The sequence below is a fragment of the Dictyostelium purpureum genome (assembly GCF_000190715.1).
Source record: "Dictyostelium purpureum unplaced genomic scaffold DICPUscaffold_552, whole genome shotgun sequence".
In the NCBI taxonomy this organism is placed as follows: Eukaryota; Evosea; class Eumycetozoa; order Dictyosteliales; family Dictyosteliaceae; genus Dictyostelium; species Dictyostelium purpureum.
In genome coordinates this window covers 1-15066 of record NW_003519886.1, presented here as the reverse complement: position 1 = coordinate 15066, position 15066 = coordinate 1, and the positions used below count along the sequence as shown (strand labels likewise).

The 15066-nt window shown below is 25.0% G+C and overlaps 7 protein-coding genes across 7 annotated transcripts; 4 read left to right on the top strand and 3 right to left on the bottom strand.

The window, feature by feature from the left end:
* The first annotated feature begins 102 nt into the window (after positions 1-102).
* DICPUDRAFT_51485 (uncharacterized protein) lies at positions 103-1674 on the top strand. The gene is made up of 4 exons (XM_003294352.1): positions 103-118; positions 297-404; positions 616-1197; positions 1309-1674. The coding sequence occupies exons 2-4, from the start codon at positions 332-334 to the stop codon at positions 1422-1424; spliced, it is 771 nt and encodes a 256-aa protein (XP_003294400.1). The 5' UTR covers positions 103-118; positions 297-331; the 3' UTR covers positions 1425-1674.
* Positions 1675-1720: 46 nt separating this feature from the next.
* On the bottom strand, positions 1721-2385 carry DICPUDRAFT_84876 (uncharacterized protein; the record flags this gene model as incomplete). Its single annotated transcript, XM_003294348.1, has 2 exons — positions 1721-2112; positions 2187-2385. 2 exons carry the CDS (start codon positions 2383-2385, stop codon positions 1721-1723), a joined length of 591 nt encoding a protein of 196 aa, XP_003294396.1.
* A 137-nt stretch (positions 2386-2522) lies between these two features.
* On the top strand, positions 2523-3925 carry DICPUDRAFT_159389 (uncharacterized protein; the record flags this gene model as incomplete). The annotated part of the gene is made up of 4 exons (XM_003294351.1): positions 2523-2685; positions 2725-3092; positions 3156-3485; positions 3548-3925. 4 exons carry the CDS (start codon positions 2523-2525, stop codon positions 3923-3925), a joined length of 1239 nt encoding a protein of 412 aa, XP_003294399.1.
* Positions 3926-4347: 422 nt separating this feature from the next.
* Positions 4348-7042, top strand: DICPUDRAFT_159388 (Ras superfamily GTPase; the record flags this gene model as incomplete). Its single annotated transcript, XM_003294350.1, has 3 exons — positions 4348-4447; positions 4521-4655; positions 4734-7042. The coding sequence occupies 3 exons, from the start codon at positions 4348-4350 to the stop codon at positions 7040-7042; spliced, it is 2544 nt and encodes an 847-aa protein (XP_003294398.1).
* A 349-nt stretch (positions 7043-7391) lies between these two features.
* On the top strand, positions 7392-10061 carry DICPUDRAFT_159387 (uncharacterized protein; the record flags this gene model as incomplete). The annotated part of the gene is made up of 3 exons (XM_003294349.1): positions 7392-8009; positions 8081-8600; positions 8728-10061. 3 exons carry the CDS (start codon positions 7392-7394, stop codon positions 10059-10061), a joined length of 2472 nt encoding a protein of 823 aa, XP_003294397.1.
* Positions 10062-10260: 199 nt separating this feature from the next.
* On the bottom strand, positions 10261-12398 carry DICPUDRAFT_90653 (uncharacterized protein; the record flags this gene model as incomplete). The annotated part of the gene is made up of 5 exons (XM_003294347.1): positions 10261-11402; positions 11477-11611; positions 11682-11895; positions 11969-12054; positions 12140-12398. The coding sequence occupies 5 exons, from the start codon at positions 12396-12398 to the stop codon at positions 10261-10263; spliced, it is 1836 nt and encodes a 611-aa protein (XP_003294395.1).
* A 591-nt stretch (positions 12399-12989) lies between these two features.
* Positions 12990-13969, bottom strand: DICPUDRAFT_90652 (uncharacterized protein; the record flags this gene model as incomplete). Its single annotated transcript, XM_003294346.1, has 4 exons — positions 12990-13211; positions 13302-13555; positions 13645-13818; positions 13888-13969. The coding sequence occupies 4 exons, from the start codon at positions 13967-13969 to the stop codon at positions 12990-12992; spliced, it is 732 nt and encodes a 243-aa protein (XP_003294394.1).
* Between the last annotated feature and the right edge of the window lie 1097 nt (positions 13970-15066).

Here is a 15066-nt window from a genome sequence, read left to right as displayed (position 1 = left end):
TTTTTTTTTTTTTTTTTTTTTAATTTTTTTTTTTAATTTTTTTTTTTTTAGTTCAATCATAAATTTTTTTTTTTTTTTTAATTTTTTTTATTGTTTACCCCCCATCTATTTTATAATGGAAGCCCCCCCCCCATAATTTTTTTTTTTACATATAAAAATACTTTTCAAAACATACAAAAAAAAAAATACATTTATTCAAAACATTTATTTTTTTCTAAACAATAAATAATTAAAATAAATACTAATATATCTTTATTTTTCTTTTCTCAATTTAAAACAATTTCAACCCAATACAGTTTTTTTTAACCCTTTTTTATAAATACCTATTAAAATGGCTACATCATCAAACAGAGAAGAAAACGTTTATATGGCTAAACTTGCCGAACAAGCTGAAAGATATGAAGGTAAAATAGAAACTTATTTTAATCAGTTTATAATAATAAAAATAGTTATATTTATTCAGAAAAAAATTTTAATATGAAAAAAAAAAAAAAGTGTGATTCTTTTTTTTTTTTTTTTAAAATTTAAAATTTAAAATAATAACTATAATAATAAAAATAACAAAAAAAAATAATAATAATAATATTAATAATAATTTTTTATTTTTTATTATAGAAATGGTCGATGCAATGAAAAAAGTCGCCCAATTAGATTTAGAATTAACTGTTGAAGAACGTAATTTATTATCAGTAGCTTACAAAAATGTTATTGGTGCTCGTCGTGCTTCATGGAGAATCATCTCATCAATTGAACAAAAAGAAGAAAGCAAAGGTAACGAAAGCCACGTCAAAAAAATCAAAGAATACAAAGAAGTTGTCGAAAAAGAATTATCAAAAATCTGTGAAGATATTCTTGAAGTTTTAGAAAAGAACTTAATTCCATCAAGTACCACTGGTGAATCAAAAGTTTTCTACTACAAAATGAAAGGTGATTACTACCGTTACCTCGCTGAATTCGCCACTGGTCCACAACGTAAATCATCAGCTGAAAATTCATTAATTGCCTACAAAGAAGCTTCAGATATTGCCGTTACTGAATTACCACCAACCCACCCAATCCGTTTAGGTCTTGCTCTTAACTTCTCTGTCTTCTATTACGAAATCTTAAATTCACCAGATAGAGCTTGCAACTTAGCTAAAACTGCTTTTGATGATGCTATTGCTGAATTAGATACTCTTAGCGAAGACTCATACAAAGGTAATTATTATATTTAATGATATTTTGTAAAAAAAAAAGAAATTTTATTAACCACCTCAATTATTTTTTAAAAATTTTTTTTTCTTTCCCCTCATTTTGCTTCCCCAATAGATTCAACCCTCATTATGCAATTATTAAGAGATAATCTTACTTTATGGACTTCAGATATCAACACCATGGACAAACATGATGATGAATCAAATGAAAACCAAGAACAAGGAATGTAAAAATTTAAAAATAATTTAAAATACAAATAATTTTTTTAAAAAAAATCAAAAAAAAAAAAACAGTTTTTTTAACACAAATGTAACAAAATCATAACAATAACCAATATATTTTTAAATTGAAATTCATATAATAATAATTTTAAAAGACCCTAAACGATTAGAAAAAAAAACAACAAAAAAAAAAAACAACAAAAAACAAAAACCTTAAAAAAAAATGCCTGTATAAAGTTTTATAATAAAAAAAAATTTTAAAAAAAAATAATAACCTCCTTTGACTTTACTCTTATTTTATTAAATTATTTATTTATTTTTGATTCCAAAATATCAATTTCTTTTATTAAATTTTCTAAAGTTTGGTCAGAGTCATTATTTAATCTAAAGTCACACATTTCCAAAACCTTTCCAACTTGTTGACCTTTTGGATCAGGGTTATTCATTTCTTTTTTTTCTATCAACATAAATTGTTCCAATGTTTGATTATCACCAATTCTATTTCTATTTTGAATTCTTTGGAATCTGGTCTCTGGTGAACTTTCAACCCCAATCAAATGGAATCTTTTTTTATCACTATTGAATTTATTTCTAAAACTATTAACTTCATCTGGATGCCTAATAGAGTCAATTACATAATTTGAGTTTTTATCTAATTTTTCAATTGTTAAATTAGCCAATACACCCGCTCCACTATCTAAAATAATTATAATTAGTATTAGTAAACATAAGGTTTATTTAAAAAAATAAAAATAAAACTGAGGTACATACTATTTCTTAATTCATTACCAAGATTAATAAGGTTGTCTCTAGTTTCTGGTATATTTCTTTCTTTTAGTGTTTGTCTGATTATATCGGATAATGAGATAACAGAAAATCCTTTATTGCTATAATAGTTGCAAACTGTGCTCTTTCCCGATGCATTTAACCCACATACACCAATAATTCTTTGAGTTGAATTGCTTGCCATTTTTGTTTTGTTTTTTTTTGATTACAATTAAAATTTTAAAAAAAAAAAAAAAAAAAAAATTAAAATTTTTTTTTTATTTTTTGTAAATTATTAATATTTTTATTTTTTTTTTAATTAAAAATACAAATAAAAAAACAATGTTGGAAATAAAGGGAAATGAAACTTATATAGGGGTTTCAATATTTGTATTTGTAGTAACCTTATTACTTATATCCAAATTATTTAAGAAACCAAACAAATCAAATAAATCATCTTCATCATCAACTAAAAATATTACAAATAGTAAAGATAGTAATACAGGTAAAACAGAAATAAAAAAAAGTAAAAATAAAATAAAAGAGGAGATTAAAGAGGAAAGAGAAAAAAAGAAGGCTACTACCGATGGCAATGCAGAGGCAAATAGCAAACCAACAATACAACAACACAAGTTATTTTTTAAATCTTTAAGAGCTGGTGATGTTGTCAACTCATTAAAGCTCAGCCCAGATGGCAAGTATTTGTCATTGTGTGGATCAGAAAGAAGTGTTAAAATGTTTATTTATGAAACAATGATCGGTAGCAATAAGACTCCACCACAATCATTCAGTTTACAACTTCCATTCGACAATGCAACTTGTATTTCCTGGGGTTCAAATGGATCACAGTTGGTTTTATATGCAGTTTTAAATGAATCTAAAAAGTTAATAGCATTTAATGTTTTGGATCAAGTAATATTACCATATTTTTATTTTTATTTTTAATAATTTAAATATACTAATTATTTATTTTAGAAAAATTCACAAGGTAAATCATACGAACAATTGTGGTCAGTACCATTGGAACAAAAATCAGAGATTAAATCAATTTGTTCAAGTGATAAATCACCATATATCTTAACATGTGGCGAGGATACTGTTGTTAAAATTTGGTCATTAAAAGGTCAATTGGTTCAAACTATAAACACATCACAAATTAAAGCATACATGGCATCCATGTCACCTGATGGTAGATTCTTTTCTTTAGCCACTTTCAGCTCAGAGGTAAAGGTATTTGAAGCATTAAAGAAAAAAGATGGTCAAATTGATCAATGTAAAAGAGTCATGTCATTATCAGGATTTAAGGTAAATTATTATTAATAATGTTATTGTTTTTATTATTTGGTATTAATATTTTTTTTTTTTAGATGAGTATTCATTCAGTATCATTTAATTCAGATGGTTTAAAAATTGTTACTTCATCAAAGGACCAATCAATCAAATTATATTCATTAAATGTCAAGTATAGTTTAGATGTTGATCCAGAGCTTTTATATTCAGTTACTTCAAATTTTGGTGTTATTGATATGATTTCAGTTAGTCCAGATGATCAAGTTATTGCAGCTGCAAATCAAAAATATCTTTGCTTTATGGAGTTTTCAAATGGATCTGTTATCGACTCTATAGAACTTATTGGTATCAATAAAATAAATTCAATGGTTTGGTCAAAAGACAGTCAATATTTAATTGCAGGTGGCGATGATAAACAATTATACTTTTTTAATAATCCCAAAAAATTAAAATAATTGTTTATTTGAAAAAAAAGTAAACCAAATCAAAAATAGAAATAAATTATTTAAAATAGAAAATCTTAAATGTACCATTTTCTACTAAATTGGGTTGTAAAATAAAATAAGCAAGTAAATAACTATTTTCCTAAAATAAATATTTTTTATGTTAATTTATTTATAACATATTTTTTTTTTTTTTTTTTTTTTTTAATTTTTTTAATTTTTTTTATTTTTTTATTTTTTTTTTTCATTTACATAAAAAAAAATCAAAATTATAATCACAACGAAATTTTTTTTAACTTTTCTTTTTTATTTTATTATTATTAATGTTTTATAATATAGTATAAATTTATTTAATATATATTTTATATCTTTGTTTATTTGTGTAAATATTTTAAAGTTATTTTAAATAGCTTGGTGTATATATAACACGAAACATGGGTAACGAGAATGGAAGGATCCTTTCACCCACAGAAGTCAGAACAATGAATGGTGATGTTAAAATGAAGTTAAATAATAAATCAATAAAATACTCATGTATGTTATATAACATACAATTGTAATGTTTCTATAACATAAATTCACTAATTCTTTTTACTTTACAATATAGTAAAATTTGTTATTAGAGGTGAAAGAAATACAGGTAAATCATCGTTATTTAATAGATTACAAGGCTTACCATTTTCAGATCAATATAAACCAACACCTGAAATCCAAATATCCCATATAAACTGGGATTATAAAAGTAAATATCTAATTAATATGATACTATTATTGTAGATTAATATTAATATGGTTTTATTATTATTATTGTTATTATTAGATACAGATGATATTGTAGATGTCGAAATTTGGGATATTGTAGATATTGCAAGTAACACCAATATATCTAATCCAACAAATAATGCAAGTGGTTCAAAATTAAAAATGACAGCCCAAAAATCAAGTGCAATAGCAGCAACAACAACAGAATCAGCAGTAAAAACAGCAGAAAGTGAGTTTGGCGATGTTGATGAATCATTTTATGATGATGTTGAAACTTTTGATATTGAAAAAAAAATTACTTCAACAATAAATTCTCAAGCTTTAAAGAACACTGGCGGTAGTTTTAAGTTTGGTGGTTTGGATTCAAGAGCTTTAAATGTTTATAAAAATGTAAATGCAGTTATCTTTATGATGGACCCATCAAAGAAATGGACCTACAAATACATCGAAAAAGAAATGGATAAGGTACCACTAGATAAATATATTTTAGTAATTTCAAATTTTAGGGATAAAAACCCAATTGGTATTGGTGATGACATAAAGAATGTAGTTAGTTGGGCCGATATCAACTTATTATTAAATAAAAGAGAAAAGATTTCCCATATTGAGGCATCAATGCTAAATGCTTTTGGTTTACAAAATATTGTTAGATTCTTCAATATACCATTTTTAGAAATGCAAAGAATATCTTTACACCAACAAATAGAAAGAAATGAAGCTGAATTAATCTCTTCAAAACAAGAATTAGAATTGATGTTAAAAGAATCCAATTATAATGATTTTATTATTAGAAAACAAAAACAACAACAACAGCAACAACCACAACCACCTTCACCACAACAAAATCCACAACCAACCCCACAATCACCTCCATCAAATCAACCACAACCACAGCTCCAACAACAACCACAACCAAAACCAGTTCAATCACCACCATCACCAGCCCAACAACCAGCCCAATCACCACCAGTTCAATCAAGTGGTGGCTTCTTTTCTAGATTTTTCTCATCTTCAAGTAAGGAGGATGCTATTGTAAATAAACAACAACCAGCACAACAACCAATACAACCAAAGCAACCACCACAAAATTTACCCAAGATGCCAGAGGTTTTGTCAAGTGTTGATGAATTCGTTGCAGGTGGAAATGATGACGATGATTTTTATAACGATAAGCCATCAAAATCCTCAATCATTAAAAATTTAATAAATATAGGTGGCAAACAGACACAGGAAGATAGATTTGGTGATTCTGATGATGACGATGAATCAAACAACCCATGGGTTTCAAAACAAGAGGATGATTTTTATTCATCACCAAAGAAAGTAGTTTCTAAACCAACCCAAATAAAACAAACAAAACCGCAACCACAACCAATAGTATCTCCACCAAAAACAATTACCTCACCAAAACAACCACAACAACAAAAATCTACCAATATGGTATCACCACCAAAAGTAACTATTGAACAAACAAAACCAACAGTTTCTCCAGCATCAAAACAATCAAGTAAAAAATCAGCAATTGAAGATTTTAATCCATTTGGTAACGATGAAGTTAAGTTTGGGGAATCAGACGAAGATGATTATAAGCCAGTTACCAATAAAAATAATAAACCAATTAAATTTAATGATGAATCATCTGATGATGACTATAATCCATATGTAGCTAAGGATGAATCAGATGATGATATTCCAGTTTCTATCACCATATCAAAACCTAAATCACCATTATCAAAGCCAATAACTTCACCTAAAGCAATCCCAACACAACAAAAATCAAATACAAGTTTATCAACCTCACCAAAACCAATAGCAGCATCACCAAAATCAATAGCAACCTCCCCAAAATCTTCACCAATGGCAATCTCCCCAAAAATAGCTCTTTCAGTATCACCAAATATGGGAACTAAAAAGTCAGCAATTGAAGATTTTAATCCATTTGGTAATGACGAAGTTAAATTTAATGATTCAGAGGATGATGACTATAAACCAGTTGCCTCAAGTCCAAAACCAATAATTTCATCTTCACCAAAACCAAAATCAAACCCCATTTTATCAAAATCACCACCAACAACCATTTCACCAAAATCATCACCAAAAACTGTATCGCCAAAAAATAGTTCACCCAAATCATCAACACCCAAAACCCAACCAAAACCAGTTAAATTTAATGATAGTGATGATGAACACGATAGTAATCCATTTGTAACAAAAAATCAAGATGAAGATAGCGATAGCGAAAATGACTCTGCTAAATTTAATAGTAACTTCAAACCACCATCAAAACCAATTAAATTCAACGATGATGAAGATGATGGTCCAAATCCTTTAGTAGCCAAAGATGATGACTATGAAGATTTCTTTTAATAAATTTAGATAAAAATAAAATTCACACAACCCTATAAAAACACCTTTTTTTTTATTTTTTATTTTTTTATTTTTTTAATTTTATTTTTGTTTAATAATAATTTAAATCTCATCTTTTTACATTTATATTTAATATTTATTTTTTTATTTATTTATTTATATTTATTAAAAAAATAAAATAAAATTAAAATAAAATAAAAAAAAAATTTAAAAAAAAAAAACGAAAAAAATTTAAAAAAAAAATAAAAAAACTCTTTTTTAAATTTTCTTTCGTTTTTATTTAAGTTGTGTGTTTATTTCTAAAATTTATATATTGTATCTATTTAAAATATATATTTAAAACCAATAAATGAATCAACAAAAACAACTTTTTATCAAAGGTTTACCAACAGATACAACCAATGAAGAGGTTGAAAACTTTTTCAGTGATATCGGCCCAATTAAAAGATGTTTTATTGTTACCAAAAAGAACGAGAAGGGCGAACAAATATGTAGTGGAATAGGTTATGTTTACTATGCACTTTCAGAACATGCAGAGATAGCAATTAAAGAAAAAAATAATAAGCAGTTTAAGAATAAAGTTATTCAAGTTTCAGTTGCAAAAGAAAGATTAAAAAAAGAACAACCACAAAAAGATCAACAACAAGAAGAAGAAAATAAAGAAAAAAATAATAAAAAACAATTTAATATTAAAAATGAATTAGCTATTGTTGTAAATAATTTTGTTACCGATAAAAACACTGTTCAAAATTTCCTCAGTTTAAAGAAGGGTCTTATTAAAAATATTTATTCAATTCCATTTTCAAATAATGCTGTTAGAATTGTCGTAAATACTCAACACGATTTAAAAACTCTTGAAAATAAATTATCAAAACAAAAAGAATATAATGGTAAAAAAGTTTCATTCTCAATTGAAAATGATGATTTCAAATCAAATGAAATTATTATTAGAAATTTAAGTTTTAATGTATGTATTGATTTATTTAAATATTTATATTATAGTTTTTTAATATTAATAATTTTTAAAAATTTTTTTAGACCACCATCCAAAATTTAATTGATAAATTTTCAAGTTATGGTGAATTAGTTTTAGTTAAAGTACCAACCAAACCAAATTCAAATACTACCAAAGGTTTTGCATTTTTAACCTTTTCATCAAAAGAAGTCAGTGCTAAAGTTGTTGCTGAATGTAATGGTCAAAAAATTAATAATAGACAAATCGCAATCGATTGGACATTAAAACAAAATGATTATGAAGTTCAAAAGGATAATAAACAAGATGTTAAAATTGAAGATAGTGAAGATGAGGAGGAAAAAGTAGAAGACCAAAAGGAAACTAAGGAAGATAGCGAGGATGATAAAGATAGTGAGGATGATGAAGATAGTGAGGATGATGAAGGTGATGAAGATGGTGAAGATGGTGAAGATGATGAAGATGATGAAGATGACGAAGAAATGGACGAAGATGATGAAGAAATGGATGAAGATGATGAAAAAGCAGAGAAAGAAGAAGATAATGATGTTAAAAAGAAAATGGAAATTGATCACGCAAGAAATAGTATGTTTATAATATTATATCTAAGCATGGATTTAAGGGAATTTTCTTAGCCCTATTAATTTAAAAATAATTTTAACACATATTAATACTTTTTTTTTTTTTTCTATTCTCAATGTATATATTATAGAAAAAGAAGTTGACGAATTAAAAACTTTATTTATTAGAAATTTAGCATTCGATACAAAAGAAGAGGATTTAGGTGCTAAATTTGAACAATTTGGTAAATTAGAATTTTGTAGATTAGTTAAAGATAGAGATAGTGGTAAAGCAACAGGTAAAGCATTTGTTAAATATCATGACAAGGATTCAGCTAAAAGAGCTATGGAAGCATGTTCAAGTGTACCACTTTATGATCCATCATTAGAAGATAAAATTCAAAAAAATAATAAAAAAGATAAAAAAGATAAGAAAAAGAATACACTTTCAGTAGCATCATTACTTCAAGGTGGTTTATTAATGGATGGTAGATATTTAATTGTTGATTATGCCGTTGACCATAAACAAGCTCATGCATTCAAAGAAAAGAAAGTTGAAAACGTTGATAGAAAGAATAGACACTTGTTACTTATTGGTAAAATTCTTCAAGGTTCAGCTGAAGGTAAAGAATTAAATGAAAAAGATTGGGAATTAAGATCATCTGCCGATAAAGAAAATCAAACTAAATTAAAAGTAAATCCAAATTATTACGTTTCGCCAACCCGTTTATGTATAAGAAACCTTCCACTTCACGTCACCGATGCCATCCTTAAAAACTCATGTTCTAAAATATTAAAACAAGCTGGTCTCAAAGAAAGAGTTGCATTTGCCAAAGTTGCAGTTGATAGCGAAAGAATTACATCCCAAGGTATTCCAAAATCAAAAGGTTATGCATTCATCGAGCTTCCAAACCATCAAGCCGCTCTTGAAATTCTTCACAAAGCAAACAACAACAACAAAATATTTTTCCATCCAAACAATCCAAAATCAAAAGATCAACGTTTATTCGTCCAATTTGCTGTAGAAGATGCTCGTGCTGTTAAAAAACAAAAGCAATACCAAGAAAGACTAAGTAAAAAGAGAGAAGATCAAAAGATTGAAAGATCAATATTAAAGAAACAAGCCAAAGAAAACGGTGAAGATTTAGATCAAGACAAGAAATTAAGTAGAGGTCAAAGACAAAGAGAAAAGAAGAGACAACAAAGACAAAAATTAGAATCTGAAGGTGTCGATGTCGAGCAATTACAAAAACAAAAAGAATTACTTAAACAAAAGAAACAATTAATGAAAGAGCTTAAAGAAAAATCAAGTGGCGAGAAAAAATTAACCCAACAACAAAAAGAAAAATTAATTAAAGATTCAAAACAACAATCAAGCAACAATAATAACAATAATAAAAAGAGAAAGAATACCGATAATTTTGATGAATTAGCCAATAGTTATTTAAATAATAATACCAATACAAAGAAAAAGAAATGGATTTAAATACAGAAACAATTAATCAAAAAATAAAAATAAAAATAAAAATAAAAATAATAAATAAGAATTAATTAACATATAAAAAAAAAGTTCTTTGATTTGATTTAAATAATACTATTTTTTAAAATAAGATAGTATTATTATTATTTGTTTTGTTTATTATTACAATAGAAAATTATCTATAAAATAAATAAATATGATTTTTTTAATCATTAAAATTTTTTGAAATTGTTCTTTTAATAAAATTTGGTTTGGAAGAGTTTGGAGACAGTGGCGTTATTGGTGAAGCGTAAAACGCAGAGTTTTGATTTGTTGTATTTGAATTATTTTCATCAGAAAGTTTCTTTTTGTCTTTTTGCTTTTCTTTTTCTTTTTGTTTTTTCTTTTCTAATTTTTCTTGTTCTTTTTCTCTTCTTTTTTGAGCCTCTAATGCTTTTTTGGGGATATTGTTCATTAGTTCAAATGAATCTCTTGTGAACCTACGCTGAATAAACCTTGGTACCAAGTCACGGTCTGGATAGGCACTATAATATTCTGTTTCGATTTGTTCCCTCATTATTTTACATAGATGATTTATTTCATTGGATATATTTGGTTTGATTTGGTTGCCTGATAAGTTCATTGTACTGTCTACAATATAAATATAATGCATTGAGCTTAATAAAATTTCTTTATATTTCGTTTCTGACTCTTTTAGTTTTTCTGATCCATCGTTTAGTTCTTTTTCTAATTCTGCTACCCTGAATTTTAATAATTTCAATTCCATTTGTTGCTTATTGTATTCAATTTCACTTACACCACTAGTACCGCTGTTTGTTGGTGTTGATGAACTTGATTTAAATGCTACAATGGTTTGTGATTTTGAGTCACTTTCGTCGTCATTACCAATAAATGATGATGATCTTGAACTTTGATTTGATATACCTAAACTATTTGTATTTTCACTATCACTATCGTTATTGCTATTTGGTGAACCATTTCCTGATTCATTCATTATGGTTATATTTGGTATTATAAAATTACCACTGCCTGATTTTGATGTATTTCTTTGATGGTTTATTATATTGGTTCTATTTTTTGTAATCCACTCATGACTTAATAATTCCTTTGCTGTTGCTCTTTCTTCTACAGATTTAACAAAACATCTACCTAAAAAATCCCTCAACTCTTTCGATATGTTCTTTGGGAGTGGTGGGTGGTCATCTTGAACAATTCTAAACATTGCAGACATTGGATTTAAATCAAAATATGGTGGATAACTTGTAATTAACTCTATAATTGTACAACCTACACTCCAAATATCTGAAACTTGACAATGTCCTGAAATTTCAATAACCTCTGGTGCCACTGTAATAAAATAATTTTTAAAAAAATTAATATTTGTTTTAATTGTAAATCATTAATTTTAAAAAAAAACTTACTCCAATATGGTGTACCCACTACAGAGTATCTTTTATCAGATTCTTTTAATTCCGCAGAAACACCAAAATCTGAAAGCTTTGCTTGATTTTTATTTATTAAAATGTTACCACTTTTAATATCTCTATGAATTACACCTATAAATTGTGGATTATAAAAAAATGTTAGTTTTGAAATGTCATTTTTTAAAATAATAATAATTTTTACCTTCGCTGTGTAAATAAACCAAACCTCTTAAAACATTCTCCATATATGTACAAACTAAAGTTTCTGGAAATGTACCAAAATTATTTAAAATAGTTGATAATGATCCATTTTCCATATATTCCAAAAAGATATAAATATATTTTTCATCTTCCTCTTTACCTAAAATTCTAACTACACATTCATGATTTAATCTTTGTAATAATTCAAATTCGGTCTAAAATAATAAAAATAATTATTAATATTAGTTTTATTAACTTTGCCAAAATATAATATAAAATGCTACTTACTGAAACAGAAGAATGTTGATCCTTTAATATTTTTGATTTTGAAAATCTTTTAATTGCAACCCAATCACCAGTTAATGTATTTAAACCTAAATAAAATAAAGAAAAATTAATAAAAAATAAATATAAAAAGGATAATAAAACTATGAATAAAAAGAATATTAAAATAATTACCTTTAAATACATCACCAAAGCCACCTTTCCCTAATAGGTCACCCATAACATATGAGCCAATATTTTGTTTTGATACAGTCATTGATTCTCTAAATGTGTTTCTTTCATTTTTTGAATTTAAGGGTGGTAATGCAGATTGCTGAGGAATTTGTTTGGATCTAAAATCGACTGTATCGCTTTTATTATAATCATATTCATCTTGAACTTGATCACTATCATTACTGTCATCTAACTCTAAATCTTTCAATTCATTATCCATCTTGAATTATTATAATATTCTTTTTATCCTTTTAATTGTTTTTTTTTTTTGTTTTTATTTATATTTAATTGTTTAATTAATTAATTAATTGGTGTGAGGTGTGTGTTTTGATTAAATGTGTAATAAAAAATAAAATAGAAAAAAAAGTATGGTTTTTTTTTTTATTTTAAAATTGTTTTATTAAAATTAATTAATCATGAAAAATTTTATTATAATAATAATTAAAAAAAAAAAAAAAAAAAAAGAATAAAAAAATTATTTTTTTAAATTCTAAAATTATATTTTGTGTGTGGTGATTGATCTTTTTTTTTTTTTTTTGTGTTTATTTATGTGGGGGTTGTATTTGTTGATATTATATCAAAAAGAAAAACTTAGTTTTGTTTTATTTAAAAATTAAAGAAAAAAAATAAAAAAAAAAATTAAAATAAAAAATTAAAAAAAATAAAAAATTATTATTGTTGTGGCGTTGATAAAATAAAATAAAAAAATCTTTTTTTCTTTTTTTTTTTTTTTTTTTTTTTTTCTTGAAATATTTTTTTTTAAAAAATTTGTGGTTTTATTTTGATATGAAATCGTATCGCACGTAAGGACCTAATCTCTTGGGATTGAAGAGAATGGATAAAAATCCTCGCTACATTTGCTCCAAACTTTATTAACCATTTCTTCAGCAACCCCTTTACATAATGGATTTAATTTTAGTGAACCTATGGCTCTTCTTTTTACACATTCTATTTGATGACCAGTGACACCATAATTTTTTTTGAGTGCTTCCATTTGCCATTTACAATCACCGCTTAAATTAGCTGCCCTAATCTTGAGATTTTTATTTTTAATTTTTAATTTTTTTTTGGGGTTAGATTTTTTCTCATTTATTTTTTTTTTTATATAATGATTAATAATTACCTCGGTGCAAGCTATATGTTCGCAATTTGTTGGTTCAAATTTATTTTTACAAATATCGTATGCATGAATATACTCGTGAACTACAGAGTTTCTAATATTTAATGGGAAAGTTTGAATATTGTCACAAATTAAAATACCTTTATATGGGGAATAACTACCATATGATTCACTATTATCACATGGTTCACATTTAATAATTGGTGGTAAACATCCTAATGACATCATTTCTTTTATTATATAATGTAAAATAGGATCTAGATAGTAATTTAAAAATAGAATATTAATATAACCACACACACACAGTGGTTTGGTTTTTTATTTTTTTTTTTACATCACTACATACCTTCTTTTAAAACTTTTTCCACATTTTCTCTGCAAAGTTTGTTGGATGGTTTATGGATAAATGCACCTAAATATTTTGATGTTTTTTTTGGTTGTTCTTCTGCTGTCTCTGTTAAATTTTTATTATCATCATCCCCTTCATTTGGTGGTATTATTGAGGATGATGTTTCATTTTCTGTATATATTTTATGTGAACAAGAAAATTGTTTTTTTAAATCATATATTTCTTTTTCATAATCAATACTTTTATCTATATTATTATTGTTATTATTCTCTATATTATTTTTATATTTTAAAATATTTCTTATTGAATCTGCTATAGTCATTGTACAATGTATATTTATGTAAGTAATATTATTAATTATTAGTATAAATGAAAAATTAAAAATTTAAAAAACGAAAAAAAAATAAAATAAAATTTTTTTTTTTTTAGATACTTTTTTTTTTTTTTTTTTAAATTGATTAATTTATTTTTTTTATTTTTAAATTATACTTTTAACTATAAACTATTTTATCTCTTAAACAGAAAAACCTTTTCATTTTTAAAGCTATGATTTTATTGAAAACTGTCAATATATTAATAACTATTTAATCAACTCTATGGAAATATCTTTTATAATTTTAAAACTCTATTTAAAATATAAAATAAATTTATTATATATATAAAAACAATTTTAAATTGTTCAATTTATTTCGGTAAATATCAAAGAAAAAGAAAAAAAAAAAATCACAACGACAAAAAATATTATAGGGTGTTTTATTAACTATAAAATAAAATTTAAAATGTAGACTGTAAATGGTGAGTGTATGTTTTATTTGTTTGTTTTTTTATCTGTTTCAATTTTGTTTTGTGGGTTTTGTGTGTGATATTTTTGATATTATTTTTTATTTGATAATGGGTGGGTGTTAAAAATGGGGGATTGATAGTTATAGTGTGTGTATTTATTAAATATATATTTAAATAAATAAAATCAAATTAAAATTAACAGATAATAAATGTTTTGAATGATGAGACATTAATTTTAATTTTTTTTTTTTTTTTATAATTTTTAAACATAAATATTATGTGGGGGTGTATCAAAAACGCTAAGAGATAAAATAAAAGAATTGAATTAAGGAGTATTAATTTTGATGGGTAAGTGTGGTGGATGAATGAAACAAAAAAAAATAAAAAAATAAAAAAAATAAAATATATATACATATAAGAAAAACAGCTTGACATTTAAAATTATAAACTTCAATTGTTTTATTTGGTTTGGGTGATTACTAAATTAGGATAATATATTTTTCAATTAATCTATTATTAATGATTATTATCATTATCATTATCATTATTTTTTTTTTACCATTGTGGGTTTTGCAAGAATTGTACATTAAAATATATAGCCCATAAAAAAACCACATGGACGCATAGAATAAAACA